Source organism: Homalodisca vitripennis, chromosome 8 (genome assembly GCF_021130785.1).
Source record: "Homalodisca vitripennis isolate AUS2020 chromosome 8, UT_GWSS_2.1, whole genome shotgun sequence".
Classification (NCBI taxonomy): Eukaryota; Metazoa; Arthropoda; class Insecta; order Hemiptera; family Cicadellidae; genus Homalodisca; species Homalodisca vitripennis.
This window is the reverse complement of record NC_060214.1, coordinates 57,288,471-57,313,301: the sequence shown is the minus strand read 5'-3', so window position 1 is coordinate 57,313,301 and position 24,831 is coordinate 57,288,471. Positions and strand designations below refer to the sequence as shown.

General features: G+C 35.8%; 1 protein-coding gene across 4 annotated transcripts in view; it reads left to right on the top strand.

The window, feature by feature from the left end:
- The window catches only part of LOC124367621 (carboxypeptidase D-like), a 60,803-nt gene extending 38,044 nt beyond the window's left edge, over positions 1–22,759 (top strand). For all 4 annotated transcript variants that reach the window (XM_046824586.1, XM_046824585.1, XM_046824588.1 and 1 more), the window contains 3 exons: positions 2,607–2,725; positions 16,274–16,453; positions 19,262–22,759. In XM_046824586.1, coding sequence (XP_046680542.1) covers positions 2,607–2,725; positions 16,274–16,453; positions 19,262–19,552 — 590 coding nt within the window. In that variant the 3' untranslated portion in view covers positions 19,553–22,759. The remainder of the gene's footprint in view (positions 1–2,606; positions 2,726–16,273; positions 16,454–19,261) is intronic.
- Positions 22,760–24,831: the final 2,072 nt, after the last annotated feature.

The following is a 24,831-nucleotide window of genomic DNA, read 5'->3' as shown; positions in this document are numbered from 1 at the left end:
AACCTTGTTCGCTACTTCTCTATTAACTCCCTTCTTTGTTAATTTAATTGCATGCTTGATCTCATGTGAGGCTTTTTAACACAGGGTACGAGGGACATTAGCTCTAAAAACATAGCTTTTCTTTGTAACATTTAACAGTGACATGAAACACAACAATGTATCAAATCATGTTATCCTCCTTTTAAATCATCCATTGTAATAGTCAGCACTGTTATTATTATTACAAAGAGGACTCCGTAGGCACCAATGACTGTCCATCACTGCGACCAATGTTGGTCTATTGTGATATAACCCTATTGTACGTACTAAAAGAGTTGTAGACTCTAAAAATAGAGCAGGATATTTTTAGGATTAACACTTTTTACTTATTTCGGTAGTATAGTAACCTTACAAAAGTGGCTGAACCTTTTACGAGAGGCAGCTTTACACGAGCAAGGATTTACACTGCACATCCTCTTCACAGAGGCGGCATATTCTTCTTATTCCTATGTTGCTCTCAGCCCTTCATATCGTATGTTGATGATAGATGAGGTGATTTGGGAGTGCCGATGGCCGAGTGGTCTGTCGTTGGACTTTGGGTCTGAGTTAGAGATAGCGCAGGTTCAAATCCTGTCTGAGACCGTTGCAATTTTTATCAGTACCACCTACTGAGAGTACTGTATCGACTCTCCCCCTTATTCTGTTTGATAAGATCCTCGCACAGGCCAGTGGCTCTTGAGGACGGACAGAATAAGGCTTAAAAGGGGATCGGTCTCTCCTTAAAAAGAAATATTGGCTCTACACGAGAAGGTTCTAATAGAAATAAACTGGTATGTTTCGGTCAACAGTGCTTGTACCAAAATGAACACCTCTCTATTACCAGGAGTCTTTCTGAAATCTAGAGGTCTCAAAGAGGCACTCAAATTTACTTGAACTCAAATCCGGGGATCCGGACCCCCCAATTTTTAATTATTTTTTTAATAAACAATTATTATTATTTAAATAATTCAGTATTACTGACATGTACTGCGGAAAGATTGTTCTCAACAAAGAAACAGGTCAAGAACTTTTTAAGGAACAAAATAGGGCCTTACTCTCTGTCCACTACGGTACAATATCAGTTGTCTGGAACCCCCCCCCCAAATTCTTTCCTGGCTACGTTCTTGTATATACTGAATCATTATCTACTGAGTTTAAAGTTTTGGGAATGTGTCAAACATGTCAGTTGTGTACTAGGGTCTTCAGGCTAGAATACAAAGCCCACTCCTTGAACCAAGTATACTGTTTTTATGCAGAAAAACCATTCCCTGAAGCAACTACATCCTTTTTCTTTGTGTAAGGGCTCATATTATTAATTGTTTGAGTTAATAATCAACTGTCAACAATAACTGACTGTCTTGTAAGCCAACTCAACAGAAGAAAAGGTTATTACAACACTCTGAAGGAGAGATTCCAGAAATATTCATGAAAAATATCAACAAGATATAAATGTTCAAGCTGAAAAGAAACATTTGCTTTTTATAAAGGAAAATAATTTAGAAAGTAATTTTAAAATTTCTGAAGCAGCCAGCTGTGATATGAATTTTCATATCTCTGCCTGTATAACAGACTGTATGGCAAGCAGTTATGAATCAGGGAGGGACCCCTATGGCCTCCTCCATGATTTTGAAAAAAGAGTTTTTATAAAAAAAAGTATTACTCTTGTATAGTCATCATTAACTTTATTTAATGAACTAAACTTTGAGTTTGAGTAAATTTCTTTATGAACATTACATATATTTTTGTTGCATTGAGAAGCAAAATATTCTGTTTCAATAAAGAGAACAGTAAATTAAAGCAAAGGTGACCTATCCTAAAAATAAATTCTGGATCCACCCTTGATGGCAAAAAAAAGCTATTTGTAGTTATAACCAGCAAGTATCACTCACTGTTACAACAGTTGCCAGTCCAGAACATGGCAGGTTCATAGGTAGTAGAAAATACTACTATTTCCCATAGGTAATGGGACATTTTTCAAATGATATTTAATGGGAAAATCTACTCTGAACCAAAAGTGGCAGGTAGAGAATTAAATTCATGGATAATGTGGTTGTTGTCGGTGTGACTCATCAACTCGTCATATGTGAGAACATCCTGATTTGGTGCCTATTATTTTCAAGCGGCCCTGATCGAAGGATGTAGCCAGCGAGGGGGTCCAAGGAAGCCGGATCCCCCAAATTTTCTACTTTTTCAATTACTGTACTTTCTTAGTAAATGATTATTATTATTTAAATCATTCAGTATTACTGACATGTACTTTTGAAAGATCATTCTCAAAAAATAAATGGGTGAAGAACTTTCTAAGGAACAAAATGGGCCCTTACTCTCTGTCCACTATGGGAAAATACCCCCCCCCCCCAAATTATTGTCCTGACTACATTATAGCCCTGATCATTCAAATCATAATATGTATGTTCTGTGTACTAACTATAGTGTCAGTAAAATCAGCTTTAATGACTGTAATGAAATATTTAATGTATATTCATCCAAATTTTCAGATTGTAATAAACATTTAGATTTTTCTTTACCAATGAATGTATTACATAACTGTTTCAAAGAAAAATAACTCATTTAAAAATTGATTCCAGGAAGTATGCAAGACTACAACTACGTAGTTCATGGATGTATGGAAATTACTTTGGAAATATCCTGTTGTAAATTTCCAGAACCAGAAGAACTGCAATCATCTTGGGATCAAAACAGAGAGGTATCATACTGAATTCCTATTTCACACATTTAGTTTAACAGCACAGTTTTCTTATTAAGTAAGGTATAGTAGGTAGATGTTTTATATATATAATACTGGATTAGTATGGTTTTGTACCTGGAGCCAGTTTCAAGTGTAAATTGCTCAACAACTTTTGTAAATATCTTTAATAATCTTCAGTTTGTTATACTTTTTCTATTTTTTCTGGACTTTTACAGTGATACACAACTTGACTCATACCTAATTATAAAACTTCTAAGTAGTTAAGGTATTAACTCCTTAATGGTTTATTAAAAATACCCAAACTCATACTATTTTGATGTGTTTTGGTTTTTTCAGTGACAGTTTTTCTAGTTACTTATGAAGCGTTTTAGATAATAAATCTCATTAAACTGACTTTTAAATATTTTATTCCAATCTTTGTAGAAATAATATTACTAAACTTAAAACAATATTTTGTTTTATAACTTATTGTTCACTTAGTCAGTTTGCGGTGTTTTTCATTGACATTTCGATAAAATTGTACTATTTTGCAATTTTTTCAATTTATTTAGCTAATCATTGCTTTTGGATTTTTCTCCTCTGATCAGGGTAGGTAGTTGTATAAGGGTAAAGTTAAAATTGAGACTTCTTGTTTTATTGCATAAGTAACTGAATAGCTTAACAAAGAGTCACTGGTTAATTAGAAGTTTTTATAGTTTGTTTTTGTACAATTAACTAATAGCCAACACTGAGGTCCACCACAACCACATCCATTGAGTCACCAATGTCACTCTCTAAGTCCGTATTATCACCACAAACATGTACCAATCATTGATTTGAGCGTCTGATTTATCCATTGCACATTACATTGTTTCCATATAATTATAGGTACAATGTAGCTATGGTGGGAAGGGTTGATTCTATGTAAATTTTGAGTTTAGCTCCAATTCATCTTCCTCTTTGTGCACTCAATTTTAACAAAATAAAAGTAACATAACTGAAGAACATATAACTGACTCTGACAACAAACAAAGGGCTCTATGAATTGTAATAAATTCGTAAAGAAGCAGTAAACCAAGAAGTAGGGCCATGAGGCCCTAACTTTGCCTGTTTAAATAAAGGAATTTTCATTTCATTTTTTTTAAAAACAAATACAGGGTACTCCACCATGCTTGGAAGGAAATGGTAAGTAGAAGATGATCCAGAGTGTATTGCTGAATTTCTTTTCAGAAATAGCAGAGATAACTCTACAGGATAGTCAAAGCTAGCTGCAAAATATAATCCCATCTCATGCAAAGGACTTCCCAACTTGTCCCTGTACTCCACTCAATTTGACACCTACTGATGAAAATGAGGTCCTTATAACAGGTTATCTTTTGCATTGGACAAATTCGCAGCCAAAGCAGTGAAACCTTGTGCAAAAAAGTTATCAGTCCCTCTATAAGTATCATTTGGTCTATGCCATTTTCCTTTTGCATTTAAAATATATCCCAAACAAAAAAAGGTTCAATGGCAGATCCAAAAACTTATCGCCCTATAATACTCCTATCTACATTTTCCAAAATAATAGAAGAAATTGCATTTAAAAATGCTGCAATACCTCGAAATTCACAATATTTTAAATAAGAACCAGCATGGATTTCTTAAAGGGAGATTAACTGTTAGTGCTCTCAAGCTTAGATGGATTTATTACGGATAAATCACACGAAAACGATCATGTCTCAGTTGTTTTGCTTGATTACAGCATGGCCTTTGACATAATTTGATTTTAGAAAAACTAGCAATGCTGGAAAGCCAAGGTAGAACTAGAGATTGGGTATCTAGCTGTCTAAAGGGAGACAGTCAAGTTGTAGAAGAACAGACAACAAATGTTGGTAGAAACAATACCATTAGATCCAAGACATTACAAGTTAAAAGATGTGTACCTCAGAGTTCAGTCCTGGGTCCTTTCATGTTTTTGTTTTTTACAAATGACTTTCTGAGTTTTATAAGTGACACACCTGTAAAGACAATAATATATGTGAATGACACCAATTTGCTTTTTAACAATGCTCCAAATCTTGTTTCCGACATTACACATACGGTAGATAAAGCACTCCAGTACTGTCTCCGTAATGATTTAGAAATAAACCCATTGAAGACAACACAAATCAGTTTTAGTGGTAAACATGAAGAGTACCAAAAATTCCTGACGTATAAGAACAGCAAACAATGTTTTTAGGATTAACAATTTACACTAACCTCTCCTGGACGACTCATGTAGATGTGCTAAGTAACAATTTAGCTTTGGAGCCTATGTGGTTCGTAGAATGAAATTGGTAAGAGGTCATATTGCAGCAAAGACAGCTTATAATGCTCTGATAGAATCCCATATCAGATATGGTGTAATTATGTGGGTAGGAACTTCAGAGCAAAACCTCAAAAGAATAATTGTCCTTCACAAAAATATCCATAAGAGCAAGTGCCGATCTTGTCCCAATGGAAAGCTGTAAAGAGGCCTATAAAACTCTTAAATTTTTGTGAGTCACAGCCCTGTATATACATGCAGTAGTTATGCACATAGACCAGCTAGAAATGCTAAGAGGTGAGGGTATCCATACCTGCAATACCTGAAGAGCAGCTTATTACCATCTTCCCTCGCATTACACCACTAAATACAGCAAAAACCATCTTACGTTGGACAAAAAATCTACAACCCACTATCAGAAAACCTGAAAAGCCCAAAAGGAAACAAGCTTCTAAGACGACTGCATAACTGGCTGATGGAGTGACCAGTTTATATTATTCAAGAGTTCTATGCCTTAGCTTTGTAAAGGAAGAATTTGACGTACTTTCATTGTAATTATATGCCATTACACTTCTTTAAGATTTTGTAAATGAAGAATTTCTGATTTCTGATGAGGATCAAACTTCCTGATAGAAAGGAAGTTTTATACTATATAGTTTGTCATGATATTATTTAAAAATGACAATACCTCACTCAGCTTTAACTCAGCCTTTATCTTGAATCCTCAAGTCTTAATTGTTCCTAAAATAAGACTCTTTACACCAATTACGAGTATCATGAGCTGGGTAGCCAAGAAGTATTTCTTTCCTTTTAAAAATCTGCAGCAATTGGTATGATCTGTAATAACATAAAATAATTGTCAATAAATCCATTCTTTCCAATATCTAAACCCACCTTTAAGCCGTTGGTCCCCAGGTTAAGTGTTAGAGAGGCTTATTAGCCCTAACTTCGCCTGGTAAAATAAGACTACTTTACTTTACTTTACCTAATCGAAGACAAATATGAAATCCCACAAGCACATTGTGGGTTGAAGTTAAAAGAAACAAGATGTAAAAGGATATGATAAAAATACATGCATGAATTATTTTTGGAGAACAATTTTTTATGTTAGATAATGTTAAGAGATGTTTGCCATATATTTTTGAGGATGTTTTAGATAATGCTAAAAACACAGAACTCAGAATGCCACTAAAGACTTCCTTGAGCTTTGAACTTCGGTTTGATAACTTGGTTGGCTGCAAGGACATAGCCAGTGAGGGGATTCAAGGGATCCGGACCTCCCCTAAAATTTAAATATTTTCAATTACTTTTTAGTAAACGATTTTTATTATTTAAATAATTCAGTATTACTGACATGTACTGCTGAGAGATCGTTCTAAACAAAGAAACAGGTCCGACACTTTTTAAGGAACAAAATGGGGTCTTACTCTCTGTCCACTACGGGAAAAGTTCAGTCGTCTGGATCTCCCAAAAATCTTTTCCTGACTACGTTCTTGGTTGGCTGTAACATGTTGAACAGTAAATATCAGTATCAGTATCAGGAATGGTGATATCTTGACGTTTTTATGTAGAGAACACTTGCTGTGGGCTTTTCATATGGTTGACAGCTTAAGGAATCTCTTAGGAGAAACTAATACTTTAAAGATCCTTGGTCTGAAGCCTTCAGTGGCGTAGCTAGGACTTTTTTTTTGGGTGGGGGAGATATGAATCTGATTAAATAGTTCACAACACCATGGGGTAAGGAATAAATTTGAATAAATCTAAATTTAAATACATCACATAAGTTTAATTCAAAGTAAACAATTTAACTGCTGTATTTCAAACAAGTTGAATTGCTGTTATGCATATATTTTTTAATTTTTAGGGCTTATGGGAGGGGGGTTTATCCCCCTGATTCCTCCCCTGTAGTTATATCCCTTTTGCTAATAATAATACAACTTATTAAGTTTGCTGCTGTTGTTTGGAATAGAGACCAAGTCTACACAGTTGAAGCCTTTATTGCTACATCAATGAGTAAATTCCGTTTATGAATAGTCTGGAAGACTTTAGAGTTGGTAAACAACCACTCATACGAGTTTTCTTTTAATAAAAGAATGTAAATATGGTATGAGTCAGAGTAGATTAGCCTACTACTACATAGTAGATAGGGATACACGTTAAACTAAACATTATTGAACATATTTTTAATGTTCAAGAAACATCTGTTTTATATAATTCAATTGTTTAAGGTTATAGTTTAAATCATGAAAACAACATGAACTTACAATGCATTTTAGTAACCCTTACAGTACCAGAGTATTAGTGAAAATGCCTAGGGTTTTTAGCAGTAGCGTAGCCAGAAATTTCGTTCGGGGGGAGGGGGGGTCCGAAAATTTGGGTCCGAAACCGGGTGATCCGGGGGACGTTTTGTGTGTTATTTGCCAATGAGTTCACTGGTAAAAGTTAAATACCAAAAATATGGAGCCTTAGTAACTACGCCTTAAAGAAATTGGAAAGATGTAATAGGCAAATTCAACTCTCACAGCAACTCTAGTACCACAAATTTTCTTTTATAGCTACAGAAACTTTAAGAAGTTCGATTCTGGCCGAGTAGAAGGCACCAAAGTGATGTTGAATTCACTGGATAAGAAAGAAAAGGAACAAAACAGAGCTTCACTCAAGCGTATAATTGACACAACTATATTCTGTGGAGAAAATGAAATACCCCTTCGGGGACATTGGGCCACTGACGGCCGAAAAACCTTTAGAAAAGGAGGGCAATTTTCGAGCGTTGTTCGGGTACAGATCAAACTAACGGTCGGAAACCTTACCTCAATCAGAAAGAAAAAGAACAAAACAGAGCTTCACTCAAGCGTATAATTGACACAACTATATTCTGTGGAGAAAATGAAATACCCCTTCGGGGACATTGGGCCACTGACGGCCGAAAACCCCCTCGAAAAGGAGGGTAATTTTCGAGTGTTGCTCGGGTACAGATCAAACTAACGGTCGGAAAATGCACCGGAAAAACTCTACTGATTAGAAGTTCGGCTACTTTGGATTTCACTGATTGAGGTATTTATGAATGAGTTATAATGACGATTTTTTTGTATCATTACACTGTAGACAAGTATATAATTATCGGAAAAAAAATCAAAAAAATCACTTTCGGTCGGAAATAAAATACACCTGTAAAACTCTAATGATTAGATCTTCAACTACTTCAGACTTCAGTTATTGAGGTAAACGTGGTATTTTTGATTGAGTTAGGACGACGATTTTTTGTTATCATTAAACTGTACTCGACTATCTATATAATTATCGAACTAATTGTTTCAGCCGACAGGCAAGCCATTGAGCTCAAACTGCTCAGATACTGCCCACAGACCAGGAGGAGCGCCCAGAGGCCATCCTAGCGACCCGACTTGGACTTGGACTTGACAGTTTAAATTAGCGACCACTTCGTTCAAATTCGTTTTGAGGACGTAAAATTACTGCTTAGAATTAAGTTAAGACGTTGATTTTAGGTGTCATTAAACTTTAGACGTGTATATAGTTATCGAAAAAAATATAAGAAATCACTTTCGGTCGGAAAATACACTTGAAAAACTCTACTGATTAGAACTTCAACTAATTTGGACCAGTGATTGAGGTAAATGTGGTGTTTTCGATTGAGTTAGGATGACGATTTTTGTTATCATTAAACTGTACAATGTACCTATATAATTATCAAGCACATAATCACTTCCGGTCGGTAAATACCTAAGAAAAGCTCTCTACAGATTCAAGTTTTGACGATTTTGGATTTCACTGGTTGAGTGGTTGAGGTAAAAGTGGTACTTATAATTATGTTAGGACATTGATTTTAGGTATTAATTCAACGCCGACTAATAAATATATAATTATTGAGAAAAAAACAAAAATAATCACTCCCGATCGGAATATACTAAGGAAAATGAAATAATACCTCAGTCAGTGAAATCCAAAGTAGTCGGAACTTCTTATCAGTAGAGTTTTTCCGATTTATTATCCGACCGGAAGTGATTTTTTAAAAATTTTCTTTGATAATTATATAGGTCGGCGTTCAATTGATACCTAAAATCAATGTTCTAACATAATTCTAAGTACCACTTTTACCTCAACGACTCAACCAGTGAAATCCAAAATCGTCAAAATCTGAATCAGTAGAGCTTTTCCTCGGCATTTTCCGACCGGAAGTGATTTTATTGTTTTGTTTCTCGATAATTATATATGTATTAGTCGACGTTGAATTAATACGTAAAATAAACGTCCTTATAATTACCACTTTTACCTCAACCACTCAACCAGTGAAATCCAAAATCGTCAAAACTTGAATCTGTAGAGAGCTTTTCTTCGGTATTTACCGACCGGAAGTGATTTTGTGCTTGATAATTATATAGGTACATTGTACAGTTTAATGATAACAAAAATCGTCATCCTAACTCAATCGAAAACACCACATTTACCTCAATCACTGGTCCAAATTAGTTGAAGTTCTAATCAGTAGAGTTTTTCAAGTGTATTTTCCGACCGAAAGTGATTTCTTATATTTTTTTCGATAACTATATACACGTCTACAGTTTAATGACACCTAAAATCAACGTCTTAACTTAATTCTAAGCAGTAATTTTACGTCCTCAAAACGAATTTGAACGAAGTGGTCGCTAATTTAAACTGTCAAGTCCAAGTCCAAGTCGGGTCGCTAGGATGGCCTCTGGGCGCTCCTCCTGGTCTGTGGGCAGTATCTGAGCAGTTTGAGCTCAATGGCTTGCCTGTCGGCTGAAACAATTAGTTCCTGCAGCAGTCTAGCAGCTGGTCGGTGTGCCGCTGAGGGCCACTGCTTCGGTGAAGAGCCGTGTGAGGGCGGTCAGCTGCGCAGCTATCTCGGCCAAGACGGCTTGAAGGCTGCGCTGGACGGGGGCGGCTGCTTCTGCTGCTGCATCGGCTGCCGGGGCCTCCGTTTGTTGCGGCGGAGTGGCTGGTGTAGGCGGCCACTCTATCTTCTGCCTGGGAGTCGCCCTGGGCCTCTGTGTGACCGGAAGGTCAGCCACAGATGCCGGCGGGCGAGGCTGTCGGTTGGCCGGGTTGCGAGGTTTCCTCCGGCGCTTTCTTCTGCGGCATGTCGTCCTCTGCTTCATTCTCCGATGCGGAGTCCGCTGGTGACTCGTCCCGCGCAGGCCGCTTAGTCGGCTGGGCTGTTGGTCGCCTTGCCGCTGGTTTGGTTGGCCGGGGTTTGCGGCTCAACTGGACAGCTGCCGTTCTGGCTTCCTTGTAGGCTGGACACCCACGGCAGTCGCGTAGTGAGGATTTTGGCGCCATGGAGCGACTCAGTCCCTGGCGCCCTTCCCCAACTCTTTTACCTACATGATCAATCAGTGCCGACAGTTCACCTCGCTACCCGTAACAAACGTTTCTTGGCCATCATTTCATCAGCAATTGTAAGGCGTCTTTGACAAAACATCATTTTTTTATATATAAACTTACAGTCTACTATTCTTTATAAAGTTTTGTTCCTCGTAAGAGACCTAGTTTACGTGTATAGCAATATGTATTTAAATCTCAATTCAATTCCATAGGGTTTGGAATGAAAGTACAAATTTCAATATATTTAATAAATATGTATTGAAAACCCTAGTTTAAATTTGAGTACATTATCTAAAACGTGAACATAGTAGTTAAGTAGTTACAAAACCAACTCGCATATTACTATCTTAACTAATCTTCTTTCGTGACTTCATGCTAGCAAACTGTGTTATTGTGTCCGTCCAAATTGATGTGCCTGGCTCTGCTGCGCTCTATAGATATGGTTGCTAAGGCACTCAGACGTTCTTGGGACATGGTGCTGCGAAGATAGTTCTTTATCAGTTTAAGTTTTGAAAATCTGCTCTGTTTTGCAGTTTTAACAGGTAGTGTAAAAAAAAAAAAAAATTATGGTTGCCTGTAAAGTCGGTTTTACGGGCGAAGATTTTTACGTGACAACGTCTTTTTCTCGGTAGAATATTTATTGATATGAATATTATTAAATTGCACAATAGGAAACAAGGAATTGAATGAAAATAAGAATTGCACAAATTTTTAACTATAGAAATATATTTTGTTTACTAAAACATTGTACATAATTTGAAATTAATTAAAATTTGTTATTGTAAAATGGTAAAGTTGAATAAAAAATTTACTAAAATTGGAATTTGAAATTCTTGCTAAACACAGTTAAATTCTAACTCCGCACGTGGTGATTGGTCGGTTTAGTTCGTTTGTTTGGTTGCACTGTTATGACAGGTTATAGGTTATAATTTGTTATTTTAAATGTTTGACTAGCAATACGCGCTGTTTCTTCTCAATCGACTGAATTACGATTGATTGCAGAGTGATTTAAACTAATAATTTACTTAACACTATCAACATTTGTCAATAGTATGACATAACCTATAAACTCAGTTTCTCAACTTTTGTGTCAATCTAACAATTAATCAATCAATCATAGTTTACGATAATGAAATATCAGTGTACAATTATTTACCTTTATTGTTGTAGTTGTTGTAAATGACGAATCTAAGCACTCCACATTTTCACGAATAAACATAGTTATCTGCTTTATCCCGTGCGGGCGGACCCACAGTTATCTGCTTTATCCCGTGCGGATCCCGTGCGGCGGACCCACTGGACGGGCATCGTAACGTTACCGGGCGTTACACTTTTTCATGAGTGACTCCGAGCCGCAACCTAATTTAAGACGTTGTCACGTCAAAAAATCAAACAAGCATTCACAACATCTGAAAGCTGGAACCAACTTGAGCACGCACTATTAAAGTATCTGCAAGATCCCTTATACTTTTGAGTTTTTCCACGTGACTTAAAAAAAACAAGTTTTTAGCCTTACAAGCTGTGGACCTAAGTTAAGGGAGACGTCATCTTGGTAGTTTAATATCAAAATTTTGCTTGAATTCTAAGATTTCTTCATCACTTGCTCCAACTAAAAAAGAAGGCTTCAAAACATTGGAAAACTACTAGTAATGTGAGTAACAGCCTCAAAACGCTCTGTCAGCTGTGTTGTGTGATTATGTCAAGGCTACGGTTGAACACCTCAACCCGGAAAACGTTTTCTCATTGTCTTTAATAGGATCATCAACTTGCACTTCATCAAACATTCTTGTCTTCTTTTTTGTTCTCGAGTCAATGAATGTGGTACAACTTTCCATTGCAAACAAAGCTTAGTTGCATCTGCTTTAAACTGTTTGCCACTCATTCCTAAGTTTGTTAATTTTTTGTTTTGAGATTTAAGAGCATTTTTGTTGCGTGTTCCAAGTCTTCTTCGGTACTTTGAAGTTTTTTTTAGAAATTATGTCCATAGTTACAAGCAACACACTTTCAATAACTATCAATATTACTGTAGGAAAACTGCTCAAAATATTTTCAAAAGTGATTTAGCTTGGTTTACTTCTTCTTGGTCTTTACCTTCTAACGTTAGGAAAGTCAGTACTTTCATTATGTCAAAATAACCACGGCTTGATTTCTTGAAGTCCACCTTGTTAGACCACACTTTCTTCAAGGTTTTTTGTAACATAGCCGACTTAGTCAACAGTGCCCCATCTTGATATAGTTTTAAAAAATACATAAAGACTTTGAACATTGTCAAAAAAGGTTCTGATTTCAGGAATGTTTGATACTGAATTGTTGATTACCAAGTTAAGGGCATGAGCACAACAGTGAATATACTTAGCTGCAGGATTTTTTTGTTTTATTCTTGCTTGAAGGCCTGAATATATACCACTCATATTAGCGGCTCCATCGTAGCCTTGCTCTCGAACTTTAGATATATCTGAATACTTTTCTATGATATTGAAAACAAAACATTTGATAAGTATTCTGATTTATGGCTTTCCACTTCCCAAAAAGCCCCTGAACGCTTCTTCTATGACTAGTTGTACTGGCCTATCGCCTTCGTCAGTTTTTTATCTTTATATAACGAAACACTGTACTCAGCTGGTCGGTTTTTCGCTATATCTTGAGTTGTATCAAAGATAATAGACACATAGGGGATTTTTTTCATTTCTTCCTTGATTTCTTTTTTTATCTCTTTGGAAATCGGGTTGATCAGCTCATTTTGAATCTGAGGACTAAGGTAGTTAACACTACGTTTTGGTAACTTAATTAAATCTGCAAGGGGACCTGGTCATATCTTGCTAGCATATGTATTATCTCAAGGAAATTTCCTTTCGATTTAGCTGCATCTTCATCGTCATTACACAATCTGTGCTCTCTCAGTGGTAAGTCCTTTGTAGCTAACGTAAATAATGACGTCCACCACTCGCCTTAAAACTTGTTTCCAGTAATCAGTGGCCTTTTTAACCTCCTCCAGATTCTCACTATCAACTGTTAGGCCTAACTGCCAGCGATAGTATATTTCACACGCAATTGCATGACTTTGCGAATCTTCTTCATGGTCTTTTATGTTTCGACCTAAATGTGCCCAATCAGAAGTACCTTTTCGAAAATCCCACATCAGTATAGGCCATATTGAAAAGCCAGCATGGCTGACAATAGCAAACATTGAGGATGTTTGAATAACATAACCAATTACGTTTTATTCTCAATTGGTTTTCTTTATTCTTTTTTGAAAAATATCATTTCTCGTCAAATCCTCTATTTTTATTTCTCCCTTCTGATTCTTTTGGAAATGGCCCTTTTAGGCTAATGAGGGTCTAATTTTATTATTTGCCGTTTTTGTTCGGCTGTAAGAGTGTTTTCAAAAATTACCCTTATCAGAAGAACTTATAACAGCTGTTACATTTTCTTTAAGGTTCAACTCGCAATCGGTACCTTCAGCTTTAACTAGGCCTACCTTAGAAAAAGGTTCCTGAAGAAGGACGTGGTCTTCTGCATCTTCAGGTAAGCCTACAGGTGTTTGCTCCAAGTCCTCATCGCTTGTAGGTACTTGTGAGCTACAAGTGGGTTCTTGAGAAACTGCAACTACTGAAGTGTCCCTCGAAAAGTAGGTAGATAACTTCTTTACTTTCTTAAGTTCAAGATTCTCTGCGTGACTTTTCTCTAACCTTCGTTTCCGAAATCACATCACAACAAAATAAATAATATAATCAATACTTTGCACTAACGCTAAATCTGCAATCACTACGCAAAGGTAAATTGAAGTAAGTCAATCACTCCGTGGCTCTGTACGGACGCCTTTTGTCTCAGCCAAGGTCAATGACACAAAGACACTGCGCGGCCGTGATGCGCGTAGAAGGGGCTGCTTCCCGCCATTTTATCGTCCGCCCGGCCGCCGCCCCCCTGTCGCCCCCGCCCTGGAGCGGTCGCTCCACTCGCTCCTCTGTCGCTACGCCACTGACCCACGGTAGTTGGCGTTGTGATCACCGCCACAGTTGCAGCAGTGACCCTTCTCCGTCGATACTTTGGGGTAGTTCATCTTGAGATGATTTTCCCCGCAGCGGACGCATTTTCTCGGCCTTCCGCAGTTGCCGGAGCCGTGGCCAAAACCTTGGCACCGGTAGCACTGCGGTGGGCCGGCCGGCTTCTTGTAGACAGTGACCGAGACCCTGACGTGGAGCAGGCTTGTCACGTTGTAGATTTGGCAAGCCCGCTTGGTGTCAGGGTTCTCTCGCTCACTGTCCCTGGTCAGCCAGGATCACTAGGATCAGCCAGCTCCTAGTAGGTCCCCTGGCTGTTCGTAGTCGTGCGACCTCGTCGACTGCGAAGCCCTCGTCAGTCAAGACATCGAAGAGCTCCACATCATCGGTGTCGGGCAGTCCGCTGATCACAACCTTAAGCGATCTTTCACGCCCAAGGTTGTGAGTGTAGAAAGGCAGCTTCTTGGTAATCAGGTACCGCTGAACTGCCCTGAAGTCATCCACGGTGGTCACTTTCAAGCGACAGTGAGCACCGCGGAATGTTGTCGTCAGGCCGTCCCGCGCCAACTCCTCCAGCTTCTTGGCGTGGGTAGGCCAGTCCGGAACATTGTCCAGGAACATCAAGGGTATCCTGGGCGTGGAAACCGGAGCCGTCGGTAGGTCAGGAGCCACAGTAGAAAAGGTGGCGTTGTGGCCTTTAAAAAGGCCGTTTGCTGGAGCAGCGACCTTCTTAGGCGCCGAGCCGGCAGGTGGAGTGCTAGGCCTCTTAGCTGGCTGCCCGGCGCTTCCAAAGGCACGCTGTCCAATCTTCTTGAATATGTCGGTCATCTCAGTTGTTCCAGGAGTTGTTGACACAACGAGTGCTGGAGGTCGAATGATCAATGATACGATGATAGGATTTAAACTGTTCGCCGTGTTACGGTTCAGGTTACTTTGCGACGTCACGTGACCGCGCCCTATACAAATACCGTGATTACACTACACTGTCCGAAAGGCCGAGCCCAAAAGTACTTTATGACTCAAAACGAAAGGACAATTATATAACAACGGTTACTTTAATCAGTTAAATCAATCAATTTAATGTTTGTAGACAAGAGTAATGATAACTCTCCTTTTTTCTCCTGCTCCATGCTTTATTTTTTAATATGTATTAAAATTTCGGGGGGGTCCGGACCCCCTGGACCCCCCCTTCGCTACGCCACTGGTTTTTAGAGGTGTACAAAAATGTGCCATTTTTTGCAATTTGCGAACATTGTTACTATAATATTGTAATTATTGTTATTTTTTGGCAGATTTTAATAAGTGTTTGTTTTGTTTTTAGCAACGATAAGCATATTATTACACTATACTCAAAACCTTCTTCACATATAAAAAAATGAAACAACTAAAATAAAAAGTTGTTTGGATTTTTTTCATTTTAAGGGTCAATATTCAAAGAAAGATTAAAGAAATTTCACACTTAATTAACCGAACTTTACTAAATGAAAATTTTATTTTTAACATATGTACCGATTTTATTTGTATAAAATTATCTCCAAAAGTAAAATTTTAGAGATTTAATTTAAAACAACTGTAGTTTGTCCATAATTTTTTTACTGTTGTTGCTGCTACTGATTAACCAGCTATGTTTATTGAGTATAGAACACTTTTTAAAAGAATAAACTTTAGTCTATATTTTTAATATAAATTGATTAGTTTAACATAGGCTTTAAAATATTAAATTTCACAATTTGTAATACATTTTTTTCAAAACCTCCGGTTACCCTGATATTACTGAGTGGGCTAATAGTAAGGAGATATTGAATTCTCCTGCCCACAAAATATGGAATGATAGTTGTTTAACCCCCCTCCCCCTCCACAAATTAAAACCTGGATTAAGACTACATTAAAAAATTATACATATTTTTATTCCAGCCACTGCTGGCTTTCTTGGAAGAGAGTCGAAGGGGCGTCAGAGGTTTTGTCATGGACGAGAATGGAATTCCATTGCCAAATGCTACCATCAGAATCTTAGGGAGGGAAACGTTTCCCTTCTATAGCACACCCAAGGGTGAATTCTGGAGGATTCTCCTAGCTGGAACTTACCTATTTCAAGTAAGTTGTGTTACACTTGTAATCATATGACTTCTAGTAAAACTGCAAGAGTCAAACAAATTGTGGTCATTGTTGGTAGATTAAAATCTGGGTATTATGGTTTAGTTAAATAAGTATTGTGCTGAAATGTTGTTTTATAGTATAAAGAAAAGTAAAAATTTAATGCAAAATTAGTTGTTATTTTGAGTTATAACATAACAAGGTTGTATAATCTGCATATAACATCAAAAAACATGGTACATTTATACTAAAATCATTAATAAATACTAAAAATAAAAAGGGTCCCAAAACAGAGCCTTGCGGTACCACTGAAACTACACTTAAGAATTCTGAGGAACGGTTATTAACATAAACCTTTTGTTCTCTGTCTTTTAGATAACTATCAATTAATTGTAGTTTTTTTAATCTGGATTGAGTTGTGGATCTCCTAGTTGATTTAAGAGCTTTAATATTTTAGAGTTAATACAATGTCTTTGGTATTTTTTTAACCAATTATTTTTCTAGTCTATACAATACAGGAATGTACCTCCAAAATCCTAGAGAATGGGATGAAGGGGTCACAATAAATATAATGACTGACAGCCAAAAAGCTCTAATGGCTCAAAGGTCTTACAGGTATGTCTTTGATCCAAAGACTATTCTGGAATGCATTAACACATTGAAAATACTGACGAGAAATAATTATGTAAAGATTGCATGGGTCCCAGATCATGTGAGTATGGAAGGGAATGAGAAAGGTGACACAAGCTGTTTAAAGTTGAAGCTTCTCTTCCGTTTATAGGCCACCTAGGTATCTCTAACAGCCAGCTAATTATGGAAATCAGATAGTGGGAAGATAATAACAAGAACAATGTCTGTAAAATTACACCAGGCAACAGACAAGCAAAGCGGTTTATCAGTTATTCGTGAAAAATGACCCAGCAAGTACCCTCTCTCAGCAACCGGGATATAAGGTGCTTGACAGAAAGGATGTAGCCAGGAAATAATTTTGGGGAGTCTGCCCCTAAACATTCAAATTTTTGAAACTCTCAAATTTAAGAAGCAAAATAGTGAATTTTGCACAAAGATTTTATGTCTTTGAATTGGTTGTATTGACGATTCATACTCATAACTGTGGAGACACTGCTTTAGTAGGCTATGTAGGATTAATAATTGAAATTGATAAGACATATGTTGTAATGTAATTACAAAAAAGATCTTTTATTGTTTGCAAAACACAGTACATAGCATTCAAATCCACATTGTGAAATGATAATATGTAAAAGAGTTTTCAGAGAAGTAATATTTTTCTTGATTCTGAGCCATTGCATCTAGTGCTAGTTTTGGAGAAACTGATATTTTCCTGTAGTGAAACAGAAAGTAAGGCAAGTGCAATCAACCAACCGCTCATTCCCAATTTGTTACTTAAAATTTGTTCTTGACCCATTTCTTATGTTGAGAATGATCTTTTAACATTCATGTCAGTAATACTGAATTATTTAATTAATAATAATCATCATTTGCTACAAGAGTAATTGAACAAGTTGTATATTTAGGGGGTGCGGACCCCTTGGACCCCTTTGCTGGCTACGTCCTTGCCTCTCAGGTCTTCTTATAGGACAGTGTGGCCTCATCTTTTTTTTAAAGAAGCCGATCCCCTTTTAAGCTTTATTTTGCCCGGTCCTCATGAGTCACTGGCTTGTGCGAGGATGTTATCTAACAGAATAAGGGGGAAAGTCGATACAGTACAAGTTTGATGGTACTGATAAAACGTGCAAGGGTCACAGACAGGATTCGAACCTAAGTTATCTCTTACGCAGACTCAAAGTCCAACGTCCTAGACTGCTCGGCCATTGGCACTCCCAAATCACCTCATCTATCATCAACATACGATATGAAGGGCTGAGAGCAACATAGGAATAAGAAGAATATGCCGCCTCTGTGAAGAGGATGTGCAATGTAAATCCTTGCTAGTGTAAAGCTGCCTCTCGTAAAAGGTTCAGCCACTTTTGTAAGGTTACTATACTACCGAAATAAGTAAGAATTGTGAATCCTAAAAGTATCCTGCTCTATTTTTAGAGTCTACAACTCTTTTAGTACGTAAAATAGGGTTATATCACAATAGACCAACATTGGTCGTAGTGATGGACAGTCATTGGTGCCTACGGAGTCCTCTTTGTAATAATAATAACAGTGCTGACTATTACAATGGATGATTTAAAAGGATAACATGATTTGATATACATTGTTGTGTTTCATGTCACTGTTAAATGTTACAAAGAAAAGCTATGTTTTAGAGCTAATGTCCCTCGTACCCTGTGTTAAAAAGCCTCACATGAGATCAAGCATGCTATTAAATTAACGAATAAAAAATGCAGATGATAATGCCAAACCATACCTAACTTTGTGGTTTACTAAACTGTTTTCAATTTTTTTTTTTATCAGGACAACAGTAGCCTACTGTAGTTTTGCTGTAGTAAAAATAGATCTTCCTTATCTACATTATTGGCACAACTTTTTGATAACAAGCTATTAAAACAAACTTATTAAAAAGGAATAGTTATAAGTACAAAATTAGTTATAAATAAAAATTGGTTGTTTTGAATGGTAAAAATTAAAATTGATCTCAAACATAATTTTCTGAGAACTCTCAAATGTGCGCTTATTTTGGATGATTGGATTCAATAACGATGGACTGTCAGCAATATAAACAAATAATACCTACATCAGCGTATTGTTAAAATTTATAACATGATAACTTTACAGTTTTTCAAGATTATTTAGGATATTTAGTTTTAAAGGTCTATTATACATTTTGTCCTTATCCAGGTGGAAGCACAAGGGTTTGACAACAGAAGGATAACAGTGATAGTGAACGAGCCAAAACAAGCTGAGTGGGAGTGGCCTCGTGTTGTGAATGTTACACTGTATCGAACAGGTTCTACCAGAACGACTCAGGTCATCACTTCAAGCGAAACATCAACCGAAAGTATGAGAAACATAAGAGGGTCAGCCAGCTCTTGGGAAAGTGAAAGTTTACAACATGCAAACAAAAGTTCTGCAGTTACTCTAATGTTTTCTAAATTGTTACTAGTTCTAGTGGTGTTGTTTTCATTGTAAGAGATTTAAAGTTAAGTTAAAGTGGAGATTAAATACCATTGTCTTTGATCTCTTCGAATTTAGACAGTAATTTAAGATAGAGATTTCTAGATCTGTAATGTCTGTGATATGACTACAAAAAAGAACGGAGAGAATGTACTTAGATTTTGTAGGATTAAGTGAAAAGGACACTGAAATATTAAGGTTTAGAAGAGGTTAGTCTTAAATATCTGAACAAAAGTGTACAAAAAGAAGATGGGTATACTTTAAAACTAAATTAAAAGCAGTGAAGAATATATGTATCAAATCAGTAACTTAGATTGTGTTTTGTATCACATTATGTAATGTAGGATAATAGTTTTTTGAATGTATTAATAATTTTTAGATAGTTTAAGAACTTAATACCAATGAATTATAGTATAGTTCGTTGCTTAATACTAGACCGTATTACAGAGAAACTGTTACACCAATGGTCAGTAAAGAATGGGAAGAGAGGAATATAAGGTTTGCTTGTCTGTTTGGCCAATCTATACAAAACTAAATAGATTCTGTAGTGAAAAATTTGCTTTTTTTGTACACTGAAAATTGGCACACTAAAGAAAGGAGAGAGAGTGTGTGCGTGAGAGAGGAAGAAGGTCCGAGAAAGAGTATTGTTACAGATACCTATAGTTTTTTTATGAAATTCAGCTTATACTCATAATTAATTAATCTTTTGTTAAGTATTCATGTTCTGAAACAAGTGATCAAAAGAGTAAGCATATAGGAACTAAACAATAACCGATTATATGTGTTTATTGCCACTAAATAAACCAACTGACAAACTGAATACATAAAACCCTATGTTAAAATTAAACAAAATAGAATAGCTCTAAAATTTACATGCAGTCTCTAACAGACAATATTGAAATCAATGAAGAAATTTCCCTTAAGAAATGGAGGGGTATCAAAAGTAGTAGAGCTTAGTCTCCTACACTGGTTGCGATACTACTCGAAGAAAGTGTGAAGGGAATATTCTAGTTGGGTATGTGTGGTGTTAAATCCTCTTCAAATTTTGGGGGAGGGAATTATGAGCAATGAATGTATACGAGTATATTAATGGAAAGGTCCAAACGATTCAAGACATCAACAAAGTTGGTGAAGTCATAGCAGGCTAGACTTTTTTTAATTCTGAGGGAATTATTCATTAGAAATATTAATTCATATTGGTCAGTGAAGAAAGGAAGCTTATGTGAAGTTTTACATCGGCTACTACGTGTTATTTATCATAGAAAGCCATGAATATATCAGAATTTAAAACAGGCAAATCCATTATGGCAATATTCTAGCACACATAGCATATCCTGATCAGCAGTTTTTGGCTTAACGGCAGATTTCCCCAAATCAACATCCACCCTACTCATCTGATTGACATTTCTCCTTTTGAAATCAGTTTTCAACAAATTCAACAAAAAAGATGAAATATTCTAGATTTTTCGAAATTTATCAAAATAGGTCAGAATAATTTTTTATGGTCTTGAAACTACCTTAAATCTTCCTTAAGCAATGGAAAATTAGTTAGTGAGACAAATTGTGTACATTAGAGGGGAATCGTTTTAAAAGGACATGAGTCACAAACAATTTCTTTATCATAATAATTCCAGTCCTGATGCTTTTTGAACAGACCTTGAATGACAACTATCAAAGTCTGAGAATCTGTCTACTCTGTGGCACTAAGTCATATACATGCACAGTACACTAAGCTGTAGTAATTAACAAAGAGGTAAGGTGATAGAACCCCTCTTAAAAGCACTAAAAAAAAAAAACAAAACAAAAAACAATATAACAGCAATCTATAATGCTCGAAAGACTCGTATATGAGTAATGTTTTACTTTTACTTGGACCTATATAATTTATTTAAATGTAAATATACCCAGCCCGGTGTGGTATGCTCTTCAATCAGATTCATTCCTCCACAAAGGCAAGTCCACTACTACTACTATACTATGCCCACTAATGCAAACATACTACTAAACAAGACAATATGCAACTGTTGATACATGACAATTTATATATTCATAAAAAACTTATAGTATATGTGCACACTTTTCATCTGAAATAAACTAGTAACTAGACAATTTTCATCAAGGTTATGGCTAAAGAAATATGCCTGAAAGAACTTCCCTCACTGCATACCACTGTCAGATGTTGATGATATTTTAACTTACTAATCTGCCACAGAATACATTAGTTTACATATATTATTTTTACTATTGTAATGTATTAACATTCTACAGGTTAACTTTCTGTGCTCCCTTGCACCAAAATAAACCACACTAAATGAAAATTTTCCAGCATTCACTCTAATATTCATACTTGATTGATGTTGTAAACATAATTTTGCATCATGGTCCAGGAGCATGAAATCGATAGAGGAATTGTTCCTAAGAAAGTACCGATCATCAGCCACTCTAATTTGGTGGAGGCCAAAACGGAGGGTCTAGAAAGTGTTAAAAATATGAAAAGATAACTTTTCTGCCAGATTGTATTTTTCCTTGCTTTGAACACATGAAACCAAGCATCTGTATGTAGTTAGCTGACACTGGTTTAATATTTACAATAACGAAAAATCTAGTATATTTGATATTTTTGTTGAATCTGTTGAAGACTGATTTGAAGGAAGGGGATTTAGAGGAGAAATATCAATCAGATGAGTATGGTGGATGATGATTTGGGGAAATCTGCTCTTAAGCCATAAACTGTTGGTCAAGATGTGCTCTGTGTGCTGAACAGGCTCAACCTTTTTGAACCTACGATACTATTTTTGTGTCTGAAATTTTGACGACTCCAAACTATAAATCCACCAGTTTATTTTAACTGTTTTTACTATCTGTAGGTAATACAGTGTAGATATTTTTTAATATTTACTAAACAATGACTGTGTTTTCCTTTATTTTCAAACTTTTTGCATATTCAAATCTTGCATCTAAAAAACCGAATGTGGCATAGAAAATGTGCTACATTGAAAGTTCTGACTTAACTTTTAAGCTCATTTTATAAAATGTTAGTATTTTAGTTAACTTCCACAACAGGTCTTGTTTATTGTCTTGTTACAACCAAGCGTAATCAGTAAGCGTTATATTTAAGTATGTAAATAATATACTCCTTAGAATTGTCATTTACGTACATTTATTTAACCATGACATGTAGTGTATCAAGAATAAAACAAATATAAATTCTTGTTTCCTTTACCAGTGTTTTAATTACCTATAAACCATTTTTACATTACATTTCTCCAATTTGTCAAATTAATTTAGAACATTATATACTGTATTAAAGTTTTTAAAATGTTGAATAATAACATTTTGTTTTTTTACTATTAAGTTGTGTTCTCATTATAGAAAACAATACTTTACTAAAAAAAGTATATCAGTAAACTGATTTATGATGAATAGTTTGGCAGATAAACATTCCTTTGATACTGTCTGATACTGTCAGGTATCATGGTCATCCAGAAAATATAGTCCAATTTCTTATAAAAAATAAATAACTGTTGGGAGACAAAAAAAAACTGTTATAAAAAATAAAAAGATGTTGCAAAAAACTTGTTATATTTGATTGTTGGCATCTTTTTTATTTTTCAACATAGTTTCCATTTTTGTTTAAACATTCATCATAATATTCTATGAGCTTTTAAGTCTGCCGCCTGTGAGGATAACCAATTTTTAACTAATTCCTTCACATCATCAACATTGTTGAAGTTACCGTCAAGAAACTCCTGTGAAAGTTGCTCAGCACCAAGTCCGGACTGCACAGCAGGTGCTCAATCTGTTTTCAACCAAATGATCTGCTGAGATTATGGGTTTAGATGTCATATTAGGGTCTGGTGTTGTCATGCAACAAAAAACTCCAGATTTCAGTTGGCTTTATCACCTATTCTGTATTGTATGTCAAAGGTTAGTCAGAGTATAGTGAAAAGCGGCTGCATTTATTGTTCTTCCTCATTCCATAAACTCGACTAACAACATTCCATGTCTATAACGAAATTCGGTTGCCATAATTTCTATGATTACTTATGGTTGGCCAGATCATGGTTCATCATTTTCCCGTTTATCTTTGAAAGCTCTCACCAACTTCCCCACTTTGCTGTCACTCATCGCATTAAGGCCTTACACTTTACTTATCTGTCTATGCATATCCACTGCTGAGACATCGTTTGCTGTCAGAAACCAAATAACTGATCATATTTTGCAGCCAGCGGGTTGATCAATTGTTTTAAACATCTTAAATTCATAAAGTAAACAGCACTCTACAATGATTTCAGTGAAAATAACATTATTTAGTACAAAAGGCATGCTGGGATTCATTCAATTTCTTTTGTTGCTTGTTGATTGCATTTTTATAGCAAGCAGTATTTTTTTATAACGAGATTGATCTGAAATGACAATATTCATTACTATCAATATGAAGAAGTATTACTAAAAAGCATGAAATTTAATTTTGCCACCAAGTACAAGTAGGTGCTTTATAAGTTATAAGGGTTTGTGAGCTTAAATCTAGAATGAAATCAGTGATAAAAATACAGCTTATTTAATGTTACCAAAATTGTTCAAGCCAAACAGGTAGAGCTTAAGGAGTGCCAAAAACCGGGATTATTATAAACAAACAGTTATGAAAAATTCATAACATAAAAATGTTGCTAATAAATATATACATATATACATCTGCCAATTCTGAGTTTGTGAAATTGGTAATATCGTTATTTGCAATTCCTGTTGCTAATGAAAAGAAACTAAATCAAACACTTACTAATTAAAATAAACAATACTTTATACTAAAGTAATTGAAATGGACACAAAACAACTTTTACATTACAGAAGAAATAGGTTAAGTTAGTTATGAGTATAATACAAACAATGCCAGAAACATAAACAACTTTTAATAGCTTAAATAAACAGCTGTTCACATTAATCAGCTGTTCAGAGTAAAACAGTTTAGAAAACTATACTTCCTGTTGTATAATGTTGTAAGACATGGTATTACGTTTGGTAGTACTAATCAGTTGTTTTTTATTCGATTTTAATGAAACAACCACTGTTAGATTTAGAATAAAGTTTACAACATTTTATTATTCTTGTAAAATTTTCATACAGGGTATCGATTTTGCGGAATTTAACATCAAAATTTATAATTGGCCGCCATTTTGAAACAGGTAAAGATAATTTGTTCATATTTGTTTCTCAAATGGGCATAAAAAAGTTGAACACAACTGTAAAGTTGCATAACTTTATCTTTACTGGTATAAAAGACATAACTTTTTTGG